The sequence below is a fragment of the Microcebus murinus genome, chromosome 21 (assembly GCF_040939455.1).
Source record: "Microcebus murinus isolate Inina chromosome 21, M.murinus_Inina_mat1.0, whole genome shotgun sequence".
Taxonomy (NCBI): Eukaryota; Metazoa; Chordata; class Mammalia; order Primates; family Cheirogaleidae; genus Microcebus; species Microcebus murinus.
The window spans coordinates 6,468,091-6,484,794 of NC_134124.1; the positions used below are offsets into that span (position 1 = coordinate 6,468,091).

The window sequence follows — 16,704 nt, forward strand, 5'->3', positions numbered from 1 at the left end:
CTCATATTTATCTTATTTTCTCCTTCTGCCCAGTTGAAGGATGTTTCAATTATCTTCACTTTATAAATAATGAGACAAATCAGACTCCCCACTCCCGTCCAGACAGTGAATGTAAGGAGACCCTTGTCAAATACCTTTCCTCATTTCACCAGATGATGGTGTCTATTCCTAGCTTCTGTAATCATTAAAAAGCAATATTCAGTTTGTGAAATGACATTTATTTATGGAGCACTAGTAAAAGGTTTAATCTATTAAATAATTATCTCTTAAACATATGGAACAAAGATGGCATAAACCCAAAACTCAGCTTGCCTCTTTTTTTAATATTATGTCCACAGGCATCTTTGACTCCTTGGTATTAAGGTATTACTCTTATTAGAAAAGACAACAGTGAGATGTAAACAAATACTGGGATCTTTCTTCTGTGGATCAGAGTCTGAGGGAGAGGTCCAAACTTCAGAAAAGATTAGAGTAGCAGCTCCAGGTTAACAAAACAGGTTTTCCATCATCCATTGGGTTGGCTGGTTCTCATTCCACATTACTTAAGTCTCTTCTTTTATCTAACCAAATACTCAGCACCTACAGGGTCAAGGCATAGATAGCAAGCTATGAATCTTAAAAACTACAAGGAATCAAACGTAATTACATTTATTTTTTGGCAAGTAGATTCAACTACAGAGGGTTTTTGTTTTGTTTGTTTTTTTAGAGACAGGATCTCGCTCTGTTGCCCAGGTTAAAGTGTTCACCGTAGCCATCACAGCTCACTGTAACCTTGAGCTCCTGGGCTCAAGCGAGCCTCCTATGTCAGCCTCCCAAAGCGCTGGGATTTCTAGGCATAAACCACCATGCCCAGCTTAAACTACACTTTTTCTTTGAAGTATGCTGCTTCCCAGAAAAGAAATGCTCAGATGTCTTCTAGCTACTATGTCTTATCCCCTAAAGATGGAAAAATGGGAACATACATTAATATCAACAGATGTATGGCCGGGTGTGGTGGCTCATGCCTGTAATCCTAGCACTCTGGGAGACCAAGGCAGGAGGATCACTCAAGGTCAGGAGTTCAAAACCAGCCTGGGCAAGAGCAAGACCCCGTCTCTACTAAAAAATAGAAAGAAATTAATTGGCCAACTAAAAATATATAGAAAAAATTAGCTGGGCATGGTGGTACATGCCTGTAATCCCAGCTACTTAAGAGGCTGAGGCAGGAGGATCACTTGAGCCCAGGAGTTTTAGGTTGCTGTGAGCTAGGCTGATGCCACGGCACTCTAGCCCGGGCAACAGAGACTCTGTCTCAAACAAACAAACGAACAAAGAAATTAATTGGCCAAGTAAATATATATAGAAAAAATTAGCCGGGCATGGTGTCATATGCCTGTAGTCCCAGCTACTCAGGAGGCTGAGGCAGAAGGATTGCTTGAGCCCAGGAGTTTGAGGTTGCCGTGAGCTAGGCTGACACCATGGCCAGGGCAACAGAGTGAGACTCTGTCTCAAAAAAAAAAAAAAAAAAAAATCAACAGATGTAGCAACCAAAAAATAGTGACTCTAGTCTCTCACTTGAGGTTCTGGAAGCAGGAGCTCCCATTTCTTCTCTATCTTCCAATCTCTTTATCTTCTTTTTATTTTTATTTATTTATTTTTTTTAGAGACGGGGTCTCGCTATGTTGCCCAGGCTGCAGTGCAGTGGCTATTCACAGGCGCGGATCCCACTACTGATCAGCACGGGAGTTTTGACCTGCTCCGTTTCCGACCTGGGCCGGTTCACCCCTCCTTAGGCAACCTGGTGGTCCCCCGCTCCCGGGAGGTCACCATATTGATGCCGAACTTAGTGCGGACACCCACTTAGTGCGCACTACAGCCCAGAACTCCTGGGCTCAAGCGATCCTCCCATCTCAGCCTCCCGAGTAGCTGGGACTACAGGCGCGCGCCACCGCGTCCGGCTCTTTATCTTCTTTTTAAAATTTTTTTTATTTTTCCACATCCAGAATTGAAGATATTATTTATTTATTTATTTATTTAGAGACAGAGTCTTGCTTAGTTGCCCAGGCTAGAGTGAGTGCCGTGGCGTCAGCCTAGCTCACAGCAACCTCAGTCTCCTGGGCTCAAGCAATCCTCCTGCCTCAGCCTCCCAGGTAGCTGGGACTACAGGCATGCGCCACCATGCCCGGCTAATTTTTTCTATATATATATATAAGTTGGCCAATTAATTTCTTTCTATTTAGAGTAGAGACGGGGTCTCGCTCTTGCTCAGGCTGGTTTCGAACTCCTGACTTCAAGCAATCCGCCCGCCAAAATTGAAGATATTATATCCCTAGTTCTTTTGAGAGCTCTTCACCACTACCTACCTGGCTTCCTAGACTAATTTACTATCCATTAATGCTAGACCTAGTGAGGCTCAGGGTTTTCCAAACCAGCAGGTATAGTATCAATCCTCAGGGTCTTGAATCACCTCTAAAGATAAACTCTAGGAACACAAGGTCATCTCAATATCATCTGTATTTTCACAGACTTTCCAAAATCAGATCCCGGAAGCTATACTACTTTTTCTTGTAGCTCTCTATGTACAATACCTGAATCTGCTCCAAGACTTCTCGCTGCATCTCCACAGCCATATGGTACACATGATGATCCGAGTCATTGTACATCACAGCATTTTGAAACATGAGCATCAGGTCCCTTTGGAACTGGGCCATGGTGCGAATCCGTCCCTTGGACAGATTCCTCTTCAAGCTAGTTAAGTCCATGGGTCTGCAGGTAGCCGAGAGAAACCAGAGGAAATCAAACCTTCATGTCGAACGTGTGGTGACCTAGCATGCTCTCTCAGAGAACTAACCAGTTAATGAAAATTGTAGCAAAGATAAAATAACAAAAGCAACTAACATTTTACTATTTATAACAGGCAAAGCACTATGCTAGGCACTTTCTATGTCAAACTCACTTAATCCTCTCAATTACCCCACAAGGGAGGTACCATTATTATTTGCATTTGCCCAAAGTCACACATCCTGGAGTCCAATTCAGAGGCAGCCTGACTTCAGAGGCCATAGGCCAAACCACTACATTCTACTATTATAGGAGAAGTGCTGGCTCTAGGTTTACCAAAGTTGTGAAAAGCTCCAATGATCAGTTTATCACACAGCAGTTTATTGGATGTTTGCAATGTACAGTGATATATTAGGTATTTAATCTATTTTTCTTATTGCATAAATCAAAAGCTAAGAAGTATTGCTTCTCCTTTCATGCAGATGAAAAGAGTAAGGATCAGGTGACAAGTAAGATAGATAAATCATTATTTAATGAGACACAGAAAGTAGGTATATAACGGGGCATACAGGGTACAAAGAGGGCTGAACTGAAGGTAAAAGTCTGGGGTTTAGTTTTAGCTCTGCTATTAACTGTTGGTTGATCAAAGGTAAGTCATGAGCATCTCTGAGCCTTAGTTTCCTCATTTATAGAGTGAAAGAGTTTGTCTCTGCTATGGTTTGAATGATCATGTCCCCTCCAAAATTCACGTTGAAACTTAATTCCCAATGCAACAGTATTAAGAGGTGTGGCCTTTGGTAGGTAAGTAAGTCACCAGGGCTCTTCCCTCACAAATGGGATTAGCAACCGTGTGCAAAGGATGCAGATTGAAGAGAGAGCACTCTTTTTTTTTTTTTTTTTTGAGACAGAGTCTGGCTTTGTTGCCCAGGCTAGAGTGAGTGTTGTGGCATCAGCCTAGCTCACAGCAACCTCAAACTCCTGGGCTCAAGCAATCCTGCTGTCTCAGCCTCCTGAGTAGCTGGGACTACAGGCATGTGCCACCATGCCCGGCTAATTTTTTTTTTCTAGACATATATTAGTTGGCCAATTAATTTCTTTCTATTTATAGTAGAGACGGGGTCTCGCTCTTGCTCAGGCTGGTTTCGAACTCCTGACCTTGAGCAATCCGCCCGCCTCTGCCTCCCAGAGTGCTAGGATTACAGGCGTGAGCCACCGCACCCGACCGAGAGCCCTCTTGTCCTTCTGTCCCTTCTGCCATATGAGGACACAGCATCCATCCCTTCTAAAGGATGCAGCAACAAGTCACCTTCTTGGAAGCAGAGAGTGGCCCTCACCAGACACCAATCCTACCAGTACATTGATCTTGGACTTCCCAGCCTTCAAAACCTTAAGAAAAAAATGTCTATAGTTTATAAATTACCAGTCTGTGGTATTCTGTTATACGAACACAAGCAGACTAAGTCTCCAAAGGTCCTGTCATGAGCTTTTATACTCTATTACCACGCTTGTTTATTATAGCATTTTAGATGACCTATGCTGTAAAAATCCAAAATGATGCAATTAACAAATGTTTGTAACTTCCATTTGGATTAAATCTTTGCCTTAGCATGCCTACAACTAACTGTCTAAATGAGTACAGGACTCCTTTTAAAGTTTTGCTTCAAAAGAATAGTGTCAAAAACTATCAAAGGCTAATTTAAGATCATAATGAATGGATCATATTATATATTAAAAGTCAATACTGCAAAAATACAAATAAAAAGCCCATATGAACCTTCTGTTCCCTGCATCCCTTCTCAAATGAAGATATGAAGCTCACCACAACTTTGCAAACCTGTTCAGTATGAAATATTTCTTGAATTTGCAAGTAATGTAAATAAAGAAATAATCTAATAGATGGGAAATAAGGAATGAAAAGGCAGATATAAAAGCAACCAACCTTTCTTGACCCCTTTTCCACTGACCTTTTCACCACATCCTTGTACCCCGGGGCCTGCCTTTCTGACACAGGCTTCAGAAATGGACTGCTGAACCTGTTAAGGGACAAATCCAGAGAGGCTGAAGAAACCCAGCAAGTCAGTCTAAACAAGAAGAGTAGCTATGAACAAGAACACTTAAAACTACAGAGTATGGCTCATTTCTTATTGGACTTCCCTTAGGGGAATGCAAACTTCGAGTGCCATTAGGAAGAAATCTATTAGTTACTTCTTGCCAAACAGAATTTTTTAAAAATACTATAAAATATTTATTATTATAATATACTGAAATTTGTTCAGTTCCTGAAGCCCTGTTTCTGTGGAAAAAGAGAATCCACCATATTGAATGGATGTGTATGTGTGTAATTTTTTTTTTTTTTTGAGATGAATTCTCATTCTGTTGCACAGGATGGAGTGCAGTGTCCCCATCATTGCTCACTGCAGCCTCAAACTCCTGGGCTCAAGCAGTCCTTCTTCCTTAGCCCCTCAAGTAATTGGAACTATATGCCTGTGCCACCATGCCAGCTAATTTCTTAATTTTTTGTAGTGATGCTATGTTGCCCAGGGCAGTCTCAAACTCCTGGCAGTCTCAAACTCCTGGCTTCAAGCAAGAGTTTGTCTGCTTTGGCTTGCCAAAGTACTAGGATTACAGGCATGAGCCACCATGCTTCGTTGGCATGTATACTTTATTTTTATTTTATTAATTTTATTTATTTATTTTATATTTTATTTTATTTTATTTTTGAGACAGAGTCTTGCTTTGTTGCCCAGGCTACAGTGAGTGCTGTGGCATCAACCTAGCATACAGCAACCTCAAACTCTTGGGCTCAAGCAATTCTGTTGCCTCAGCCTCCTGAATAGCTAGGACTACAGGCATGTGCCACCATGCCTGGCTAATTTTTTCTATATATATTAGTTGACTAATTAATTTCTATTTATTTTATTTATTTATTTATTTTTTTAAATTTCTTTCTATTTAAAGTAGAGATGGGGTCTCGCTCTTGCTCAGGCTGGTTTTGAACTCCTGACCTCAAGCAATCCTCCCACCTCGGCCTCCCAGAGTGCTAGGATTACAGGTATGAACCACTGCACCTGGCCTGGCATGTATATTTTAAATACAAATTTTATCATGTAATAGGAACCAATTTCTAGAGGTAATTCAAATGGCAACACAACTATTTCTTATACAGACTTGTGAAAACACCTTTGAGTGCTTATGGGTAAAACAGGCTCAGATATAGGATCTGCCTGTCTACTATAGCTCATGTGACGAATGAACATTCTCCTTTTATGCTTAAGCACTAATAAGTGTTACTGCTTCAGTTCTCAACATAATCTTATCACCACTTTGGAGACCTACCTGTGACTGGCAATCATCTTCCAGACTGGCAGGAGAGTCTTCTTAAATAGCAAATGATCCTGAACAGGGTCACCCTGGCTTAGATCAGTCCTATGGGATAAGACATGACAGAAAAGAGACAGTAACCTCATATTCTGTCTCCCCTAGGTGGGTAATGAGGTTGTCTTAAGACATAGTGCTACTAATTAACATCTGAATTTTTCTGTCTCCTCTTAAGGTATCTGGCCAAGCAGACTTAATTACTATTATCTATTGCTTTCATATTTAACTCAAATTCTAAGATAAGGATGTGGAGTTTGCCGTCCAAGAAGCTGAACTGTCATGAAATATTAATAAATTATCAGGCCCAGAGAGTCATTAAAATGAGAACACAATCACATCCTTCTCCCTGCCCTCCCCCGCCCCGTGAGCTATGTATTCATCTCTTGAAACTGCTTGCTATTGGCACAAGTAGCTATAAATGCCACACTGGACACTGTAACCCACACCCTATAGCTTAACAATGTATAGCCAATCCTTAATCAATATTATTTCTGTAAACCAATGAGAATTTCTGACAAACAACAGCCCATTCCCTGCCCATTTCTTCCCTTTATTTGCCTTTAAAAAAACCTGCTTGTAACAAAGGCCAAATGGAAATCATATTGAAGGTTAGTTGGGTCTGAGTCTCCTAGGTAGCTGTACTTACTTTGGCTCAAGTAAACTGTTTTGTTTTGTTTTTCAAGGAAACTCTTTTAAATTATATTTTGTGCCTTAGCCTCTTCCTTTTAGGTCTACAGTTTGTATAATATTAGACTTGAGAGACAATTTGGCTCAGTAAAATTTCTTGAATAAATTAAGCTAGTATTTAGAAAGATTATTTATGCAAGAGATTCTATTTTTTTTTTTTTTTTTTGGAGACAGAGTCTCACTCTGTCACCCCAGCTAGAGTGCTGTCATATGTGTCATCATAGCTCACTGCAATCTCAAACTCCTGGGCTCAAGCAATCCTTGATCCATACTTCTGCCTCAGCCTCCCAAGTAGCATGTGCCACCATGCCCAGCTAATTTTTCTATTTTTTCTAGAGACAGGGTCTCACTCTTGCTCAGGCTGGTATCGAACTCCTGACCTCAAGCGATCCTCCTGCCTCAGCCTCCCAGAGTGCTAGGATTATAGGCATGAGCCACCATGCCCAGCCTAGAGATTTTTTAATCACTTCGGTATGGCACTCACTGGCCACAAAACCTTGCCCACAGCTGGCACTCACAGACCGCACGATAGTTTGTGCTGTGCATTGATGACGAATCCATTTTGCTCTTGTATGAAGAGGAAAACTTTAAAGCACTGAAAGCTTGTTTTATTTTACAGGCAGCTTTACTTGTAATGTAAATCAGAATAGGTAATATATACATGTATGTTTTTATTACATTATTTTTTATTTATTTATTTTTTTTGAGACAGAGTCTCACTTTGTTGCCCAGGCTAGAGTGAGTGCTGTGGCGTCAGCCTAGCTCTCAGCAACCTCAATCTCCTGGGCTCAAGCAATCCTGCTGCCTCAGCCTCCCGAGTGGCTGGGACTATAGGCATGGGCCACCATGCCCGGCTAATTTTTTTTCTATATATATTAGTTGGCCAATTAATTTCTTTCTATTTATAGTAGAGACGGGGTCTCGCTCTTGCTCAGGCTGGTTTCAAACTCCTGACCTCAAACAATCCGCCCACCTCAGCTTCCCAGAGTGCTAGGATTACAGGCGTGAGCCACTGCGCCCAGCCTATTACATTATTTTTAAATGTTCGCAATTTTATTTTGATAAATGAAAAATTAGAAAAGTCATATCATGGCTGTCGGCTAAAGTCGATGCTTGGTTCATCTGTGGCTGTTGACTATAGTCAACACTCAGCTGTGCGTGTTTATCTGTGGCTATTAACTATAGTCGACACCAAAGTGGTTAATGTCGATGAAACACATTTGTTTTATACAACAGGAGTGTATACAGACTTCTTTTTATATGATGTTAAAATTATATTTAACTCTATTTTTTTGTATTTTCCAACTCTAATTTCCTTTGTTTTAACATACAAAAGTAATCCATTTCATGGTAACAGATTCAAATAGGCACAAAGCAGAAGTATGAATCTTAACAACCTTGGATAAAAATCTATACTTACAGTTTTGAGGAGGTGGCATGGCTGAAAAGGATATCCACCAGGGGAGTCTCTGGAATACTGAAACCATCATCACATTCACCTGAAGGGGGCTGGTCTTCCATTTCTGACACATACCCTTCACCCTGGTCCTCCTCTTTGGATTCTTGCTGAGACTCCTCCTGTGAATGCCAGGAAACACAGGAAATTTTTGAAGGAGATTTACTATCTGCATGATAATTTTACTTGCACAGAGTAAATACAGGCTACCTTAAGGTGAGAAAAGGCCAATTATATAAAGCCATAAAAGAAATTAGAGAAAGCTGACTTAACTAGACCCAAATCAATGAATTCTTGGTCAAAATCTTGCGGGAGAACTTTGACTCTATACACCCACCCCCAAAATGAAAAAGCAATATTTACTCCATTCTAGTTAGATGCTATACTATTTATTTATTTATGAGACACAGTCTCACTCTGTTGCCCAGGTTAGAGTGAGTGCCGTGGCGTCAGCCTAACTCACAGCAACCTCAAACTCCTGGGCTCAAGCAATCCTGCTGGATCAGCCTCCCGAGTAGCTGGGATTACAGGCATGTGCCACCATGCCCGGCTAATTTTTTCTATATATTTTTGTTGGCCAATTAATTTCTTTCTATTTTTAGTAGAGACAGGACCTCTATCTTGCTCAGGCCGGTTTCGAACTCCTGACATTGAGCGATCCGCCCGCCTCAGCCTCCAGAGTGCTAGGATTATAGGCATGAGCCACCACGCCCAGCCTGAATGCTATTACACTTTAAAAACCATCATTCTCACCTATGGCCCTGGAATTAAACTACTCTAGCTGGCCAGATAATATTAATAATGATAATAGCATTCTAAATTTTACTGATTGCTTCCTACGAGCCAGGCACTATGCTAAATGTTTTACATGAATTGTCTCATTTAAACCTTACAGCAAACCTACAAAGTAGAACATTGTTATCCCATTATTAGCACAGAAAACTAAGGTTCTAAAATGTTCACTAACATGTCTAAGGCCACACAGCTAAAAATGATGGTGAAACCAGGATTTGGACCCAAGTAGCTTAATTCTCTGGAGTTCAGCTTATGTGCTCTAACCATTCTGCTCTGTCTCCTTGTGCAGAAGACCAACCAGATAGCTGAGGTTTGCACTTACCCCCTCTTCACTCTCTGTGGGTAGTCCCTGAACTGCACAAATATCTGAGGGAGCTGAAGCCACTTTTTCTGGCTTTCCATTTTGTCCCAGTGGCTTCTTTTCAGCTACTAAGAGGTCTACCTTGGCTGAAAGCTCTTCATTCTCTCTACAGGGCTCCCCTTTTCCTTCAGCAACTTCAATTTCCCTTCCCTCTTGATGTCTGGTACCAGATGGAGGGCAACAGCCTTCATTTGATTCCTTGCTGCTAATGCACAATGGCTCCATTAAATAAGCTACCTACAATCAAAGGTTATTATTAGATGCAAAGGAACACCAGTGGAAAGCAACATCCACATATCAACAATGCCACTGTGACTAAGTCTGAGATATTAAGTTGATTTAATTAATTTACTCAATCAGTTAAAATTTATCAAGTATCTTATATACACAGGCATTGGACTAGTTGCTGGGGATTTTACAGTGAACAAAATATATAGTTCTTGCCTCCTCCAGGAGCTTATATCCTAATTTTTTTTTTTTTTTTTTTTGAGACAGAGTCTCATTCTGTTGCCTAGGCTAGAGTGCCATGGTGTCAGCCTAGCTCACAGCAATCTCAAACTCCTGGGCTCAAGTGATCCTTCTGTCTCAGCCTCCCGATTAGCTGGGACTACAGGCATACGCCACCATGCTTGGCTAATTTTTTCTATTTTTGGTAGAGACAGCATCTCGCTCTTGCTCAGGTTGGTCATGAACTCCTGAGCTCAAAGGATCCGCCTGCCTCATCCCAGAGTGCTAGAATTACAGGCGTGAGCTACCACACCTGGCCTCTAATTTTTATCTTAAGTGTCAACTCTGATCAATTTAGAGTAGCTGTTTAGAAAAGCATTGAAAATTTTGTCTACCACAGACAATGCAGAAAGAAATGGCAACATTCAAACTAGACACTGGCTGATTTTGACCTAGGTTCTCCTGAATGTGTTCAGTTGCAGCATAAACTCTCTGTCCAATTCTACTTATTTCTGGTCCTCAGCTTTTAACCAGGGTAATAAGGACACTTTAAAGTACTACTTTGAAGGCATAACATTTTAAGCTTAAAGGAGAGTCTGGGCATGTGTAACTCCCCACAACTCTGAGAGAACAAATGATAAGGATACTCAGAAGGCAGTCCTGTATTCATAAATTCCACTTACTATGACTCAGGCCCCTAATGACTGAGGTCTTAAAGTGTATGTTTGGTGCATACAGTCAAACATACAGTCAAAAAGTGTATGTTTGGTGCATATTCTGCATCAGCACCATGTGCTAGTGACAGAGCAATGAACTTAATCCCTGCCACTGTAGAGCTTATACTTTAGTAAACAATGTTAAGAGTGGTAGACACATGCAGGGGTAAGCATTCTCTTAGAAAGGTCAGGCTCTTTCAGATTGGAACTAACAGCTCACCATTACCTCAGAGAGAAAGTGGAGGAGGTTCTGGCGGCTGATTTGCTCTGACTCTTCCTGAGATTCCTCACTGACTCCATCCCCCATAAGCAGTTCACTAGGTTCTCTCCCTGGGCTGCTTTCCTCTAGTTCCTCAGCCCTTGGATCCTCAGTTTCCCTCCAGCTGCCCACATCAAGATCCAGACTGGAGTCCCATGAGCTGAAGAGGGACCTGCAGTCATTGCTCAATTCAGAGTCATTGGGATAGTCTTGTTGAGAATCCAACCAAACCCACTCACGTCCCATCTGTAAATACAAAGAAAAAAATGCATTAAATTCATTCAAATCAATATTCCTGAGGCATCTCCATCTTCTAAGTTCAGTAGAAAAATAAGGGACCTGGAATTTCTTTTTACTCATCATCAGTACGAAGAATTAAAAACTAACTGAAGGAAGACATTGATAAATGAAATGCTTTTTGTTTTTGGGAATAAAGAAAAAGACCCATATCAGTGTAATAGATATAATACACTGTACAATACAGCATAAGAGAGATATTACTCAAGAATTATTTTTACTTGGATTTCCTCATACTCACTTCAAAAGGGAAAGAACTAGAGCATAGCTAGTTTAACAGTCTTCGTCTATCCCAAATCACCCCAAAAACTCAATTGCAAGGCAATTAACTTGAAGAGGCAGGGATATTTTCCTCAGCATATATACATTTTTAACCTACTAACCATTAAATTTTCAAAATACACTTTAAGATTACCTTTGGCATCCTTCTAGTCATACCCAACTGTCACTTCTCAAAATGAGAACTGAAACATCGAGTTTTAAAAATATCTTCCCTTGCTTTCATTACACTACACTATACTGGTTTTCATTTACACTTTTGTCCTCTCCCTTTTACAACTTTCAATAAATCCTTGTCTTCTATATTCTTGCTTGGTCTTCTGCTTCCTTATTAATACTTACTTTAAAAAATGTATATATATTTTGAGGTTTTAACTTTGACTTCTATTCAGCTGGCTCCCAAATCTCTCCTCCTTTGTTTCTTATATGTATTCTGGTCTCATTTCTCCATGCATGCAAAAGTCAATTCCCTTTAGATATACTACCATCTGCTTCAACTTAATATTCCTAGAACTAAAATCACTTTTCTTCTTATCTCCAAAATTATGTTTTTCCTGATCTCATCACACCACTATTTTCATAGTCTATAGAACCCAAAATTGTTTTGACCCGCCACTCTTTTGTATTTAGTAAAGCAAATCCTCTTCCCAGTTTTCTTCCACAATAACTTTCCTCAATGTCCATCCTTTGTTCCTAAACAAAGGCCATAGTCTCGTGGTTAGTTTCTCTATTCTTAATTCAATTTGCTCTCAACAAATATAGTCTCCATACTCATGGCTTTAGAATAGCTATCACCTCAAGTATAAACGTCTCAATCTGCTACAGTCTTCTGCAAGTTAGCCCTATTTTCTCCCCTTAACTGGTACCTGTACCTCACTATTCTTTAGTATAACCCCTGTTCTAATTACATTTGTAATTTTTCCTTATTGCCCCCACCACAGATGCCTACACTTTCACCTCAACTTACTAAGCTCATCCACTACTTTCTCTACCAACTCTAAATCTATGTCCTTTAATGGACCTTTCCACAAACTTATCCAACTTCTGGTACTTCGGTTTATGGACTGTTTTGAGAATCCACAACAGGTATTTCATTTTCTGACTCCTGGACTGACTGAATTTCTTTCCACCACTTCACAAAAACTATATCTTCTAACATCTTAACAAACTTTATAAATAGTTCCATTCAAGATGAAAAGATCTGTGACTTCTAATCATATCCTCCTTAAATCCAACTTTCTCAAAAAGGCTTAGAGTACTAGACTACACTCTAGAGTGATATATAAATATATTTTAATCATATATTTTAATCATCTCTTTATAATAAAAGGCTCATAACTAATTCATTTCACCAATGAGTTGATTTCTTTAGTTATTTAGTACAAAAGTTGGAATAGAACTCAGGTAATAAGTTTGATAATTATTAAATTGAATTTAGCCTTCAAATAACAAGCAATGTTAAGAACTCTTGATATTTAACAGTCCTACCCATAGAAATAGATAGGAAAGAAATGGTAATACAGTACCCTAAGAAATATCATCTGCAAAGACAGTGTTGAGACAAATATTTCCAAGATAAAGATCAATGCTACCTATGTCCATGCTCTAATCTTCAAGCAAATTCCATGAATAGAACTGTGAAAACCTTAAGTTTTCTCATTCAAGAAAAGCCGAATAAGAGTACTTACTGCACAATAAAACACTTAAAAACATTAATTATAAATTCAATCTTGGTTATTTACCTTCACTCAACTACAGTAGGCAGTTCATATTATAAGACCAATTTTTCCCTCTAACAATCTCATTCCCATAAATGAAGAAAGTAATCATGCAGAAGAAACCACAAGTTTCAAATACACACACACACACACACAAAGAACACCACACCAAAAGGCTAGAGGTTTTCTTTCAGTTTATTGTATACACACATACTTCACAGGTTTGATTTTTTTTTTTAAGTCTGTACAATTCACAAGACAGTACAAACTAGCTACAATCGGTTAGCTACACATTAGGACATTAACGCAGCCCATGATTTCTGCCCTAAAACAGGCAATTGTGCTATTCCAACTCTCTGAGAGAGATTTTCCCAGCTCATGGTATATGGCCCAGGTGCCTCCTCTTCTGTAACTTCCACTTCTAGAACTGGGCCCACAAGCCCAAGCTCCATCTTTTTTACTTCTTTTTCAGGTTCAGCTCAAAGAGGGTACTTTGAAGCTTCACTTTTTCATCTTCATGTCTGCTTCAATGGCACAGCGGCGTCCCCTGGTTCCCCCATCCTAGATGACAGAGAAAGAAAGAGAGCATGAGTTGAGTTGGTTAGGAGGTATGAGAGAGGGTACAACAGGAATACTGGGGTTTTGGTTTCTTGGGGGAGAGGGGAGAGAATCAGCAGAAAAATCCAGAGGGATGAGGGGCATATTTCTGTCTTCCCACAGAGTTGCTAAAAAACAGCTGGTAGTCTGTGAGAGGAAATGTCAGACAGAGTATCTTGCTCATGCCCACCAAAGAGGTCCTTGGAATTCACCTGGGGGCCCACAGAATGACTATTAGTCATCCCACCCAGGCCCAAATCATGTGCAAGGGAATAGGAAGAGTAAAAGAAAGGTGGGAGAGTCAGAAAGGGTAGTGGATAGTGAGGTTCTTGGCTAACATACCTGTCCAGCTGCTGGTCCCTATAAGAAAGGCCTTTCCTGCAGACTGACCCTGGCACTAGTTCCCTAGCACCTCCTGACAGTTGTTTTCCATGAGATCAGGACAATCAGAAGGCTTCTTTCCATTTGCTGCTCTCTCCCTGTAGCCCAGCTCCTTCCTCTTGTGCAATACTTTGCTGTCTTCAATAGATAAAAGATCCTATTAACCAGCCTTGCAATAGCCAGCCAACTGCTTGGGGATCCAGAGTCACTGTTGCAGGCCAGTAAGCAAGAACGGAGATTATAGTGCTTTGTCTGTGGTATAGGCTGAGAGGCCTGTAGGCAAGATAAACTAGTGAAATTTTTGCTGGGCCAGGCCATTTTTACATTTCTAATATGCAAGGACTCTAAAATGTTTAGAGCTTATAAACGTAAGTTGCCCATGAGGCAACAGTAAGAATAAAAATACCACCTTGCATTTGTATAATACCTTAGTTTTTTTTCCCAAGCCAGTTCCACACCTATTATCTCATTTTATCCTCACAACCTCCCTGTGAGGTAGGCTGGACAGGTACCTCATTATATTAGCTCCGCCACACAGATGAGAAAAACAAAGCCCCAAGAGATTATCCAATAACCTTAAGACCATGTAGTCTTCTAGCCTGATGCCCCTTCCATTATATCATGCCTCATTGTTCCATAATGAATAACACTGAGTCAGCCATTTAATTCATGGAGGAAAAGAATAAAAGTCTTTAGGCTAACTCTACTAAGCTTATCTTATAATTCTGCCAGCTACTACTGTATGCAGTGGTCATTGTTACTGAGATCTTTAGCTTAAATCTTACTAAATGTTTGTTAGTCTTGCAACTTAATTTTAGGAAATGCACTGGGTACTTCCAGTATGAGGAACACTTAAAAAGCCAGTTAGCATCTGCTGCTCTGAACAATCTATTTGTAAGAAAAGAAGTATTAAAAGGTGGAGCCAAGAAATGAGGAGCAGGTGCATTCTAGATCCTTTACCCCAAGAATACCTCATTTTGGCCCAGTGATATCATAAATAATCCCTTCCCAGCCCCCCCCACACACACATGCAGAAAGACAGGAATGCAGAAGAAAAGATAGTTTCTTATTCAATGACCCAAGTAAACAGAAGTTCAAAACATTGCCACAGTCTGCATGTTGGATTTCCCTCTGCCACCCACCCACGGCAGGAGCTGAGAATCATTGTAGCAACACCATTCCTTTCAGCCATTCAATACTTACAAAGAGAGAGAGAAGGAAGGCAGGAGAACCCATGGGGACACTGTCCTGTTAGAGGACAAACAAACACTGATCAGGTTCCACGGAAACTCTCAGCCACTAGCACCCCAAACCTCAGAACAGACACAAGCACCATACACACAAAGACAAAATTTTAAAATTCAAGAACAAGATGGAAGAGATCCAAAAGCAATCTGACCATTATGCCTCTGCCACAGAAACTGATGGTCCCCAACTGCTTCAAGCTAAGTCATTTCCCCCACCTTCAGAGCATTCTCCCAGACAAATTAATAATTCACTTGCTCGGCTCACAATTTCTCCCATGTGACTGGGTCTCTCGGTCGCAGCACGTTTCTTTAATGTTTACAGGGGAGCAAACCATCACCATTCTAAGATCTATGTGTCTGTATACCATTGGAATGTATAAACCCACCAATATCAAGTAGTAACATAAGATTCATTGGATGCTTCAGACTTCTAGCACTGGAACACTAGCACACAAGATCTTCCCCAGTCTCCTCACCTTCTCTGAAGCATCCTGTTTGCGAGTAGAATCTCTCCCTCGAAGACTTTTAGCACTGATCCCAGACTCAGATGTTTGCATAATCAACTGTGTGGCCAAGAATTGCTGTAGGGAGAAGGAACAGGGTTGGCCATAGTGACCTAATCCAGTAGGGAAGAATTAAGACACTTTAGGCTTTGTAAATAGAACTTTGTATACTAACCTTCTACTCAAATGTTTATTGACTAATTAGATGTTTAGCGTATTATGTTTTAATTCTAGTTATAATAGGCATGCAAAGAATCTGAAAATACCAAATAGCCCTAATATCTGCATTTCTCTGATGACTAACAATGTCGAGTATCACCTTATATGTTTATTTGTCATGTGTATATCTTCTTTGAAGAAATGTCTATTGAGATCCTCTCCTCATTTTAATTTTTTTAGAGATGGTATCTTGCTGTCACCCAGGCTGGAGCACAGTGGCATGATCATAGCTTATTGCAGCCTTGAACTCCTGGGCTCAAGTGATCCTCTTGCCTCAGCCTCCTGTGTCACTGCAATTACAAGTGTGAGCCACTGTGCCTAGCTTGGCTGTCTTATTTATTTTATGTATGCATGTATGTATGTATTTATTTATTAGACAGGGCCTTGCTCTGTCACTGGGGCTATAGTGCAGTGGCATCATCATAGCTCACTGCAACCTCAAATTCCTGGGCTTAAGTGATCCTCCTTCCTCAGCCTCCCAAAGTGCTAGGATTACAGGTCACCCTGCCTGGCCCATTTTTTTATTTTTTTGAGATAAGGTCTCGCTCTGTTTCTTGGGTTAAAGTGTAGTGGCATCATCGTACCTCACTGCAACCTCAAACTC

General features: G+C 40.5%; 2 protein-coding genes across 7 annotated transcripts in view; both read right to left on the reverse strand.

Moving 5' to 3' along the window:
* Positions 1-206: 206 nt before the first annotated feature.
* Positions 207-8,790, reverse strand: LOC142861054 (bromodomain-containing protein 8-like). Its single transcript, XM_075996081.1, has 5 exons — positions 8,246-8,790; positions 6,097-6,186; positions 4,725-4,793; positions 2,568-2,745; positions 207-579 (listed from the first exon to the last, which is right to left on the reverse strand). Exons 1-5 carry the CDS (start codon positions 8,344-8,346, stop codon positions 529-531), a joined length of 489 nt encoding a protein of 162 aa, XP_075852196.1. The 5' UTR covers positions 8,347-8,790; the 3' UTR covers positions 207-528.
* Positions 8,791-13,330: 4,540 nt separating this feature from the next.
* LOC105862613 (bromodomain-containing protein 8) overlaps positions 13,331-16,704 on the reverse strand; it is a 28,054-nt gene continuing 24,680 nt past the window's right edge. For 3 of the 6 annotated variants that reach the window (XM_012749046.3, XM_075996079.1, XM_012749044.3), the window contains 3 exons: positions 15,855-15,959; positions 15,335-15,379; positions 13,331-13,714 (listed from right to left, as the gene is read on the reverse strand). In XM_012749046.3, coding sequence (XP_012604500.1) covers positions 13,655-13,714; positions 15,335-15,379; positions 15,855-15,959 — 210 coding nt within the window. In that variant the 3' untranslated portion in view covers positions 13,331-13,654. Of the gene's footprint in view, positions 13,715-15,331; positions 15,380-15,854; positions 15,995-16,704 lie in introns of those variants that run through there. The other 3 variants (XM_012749047.3, XM_012749045.3, XR_012913958.1) reach the window with 2 other exon arrangements.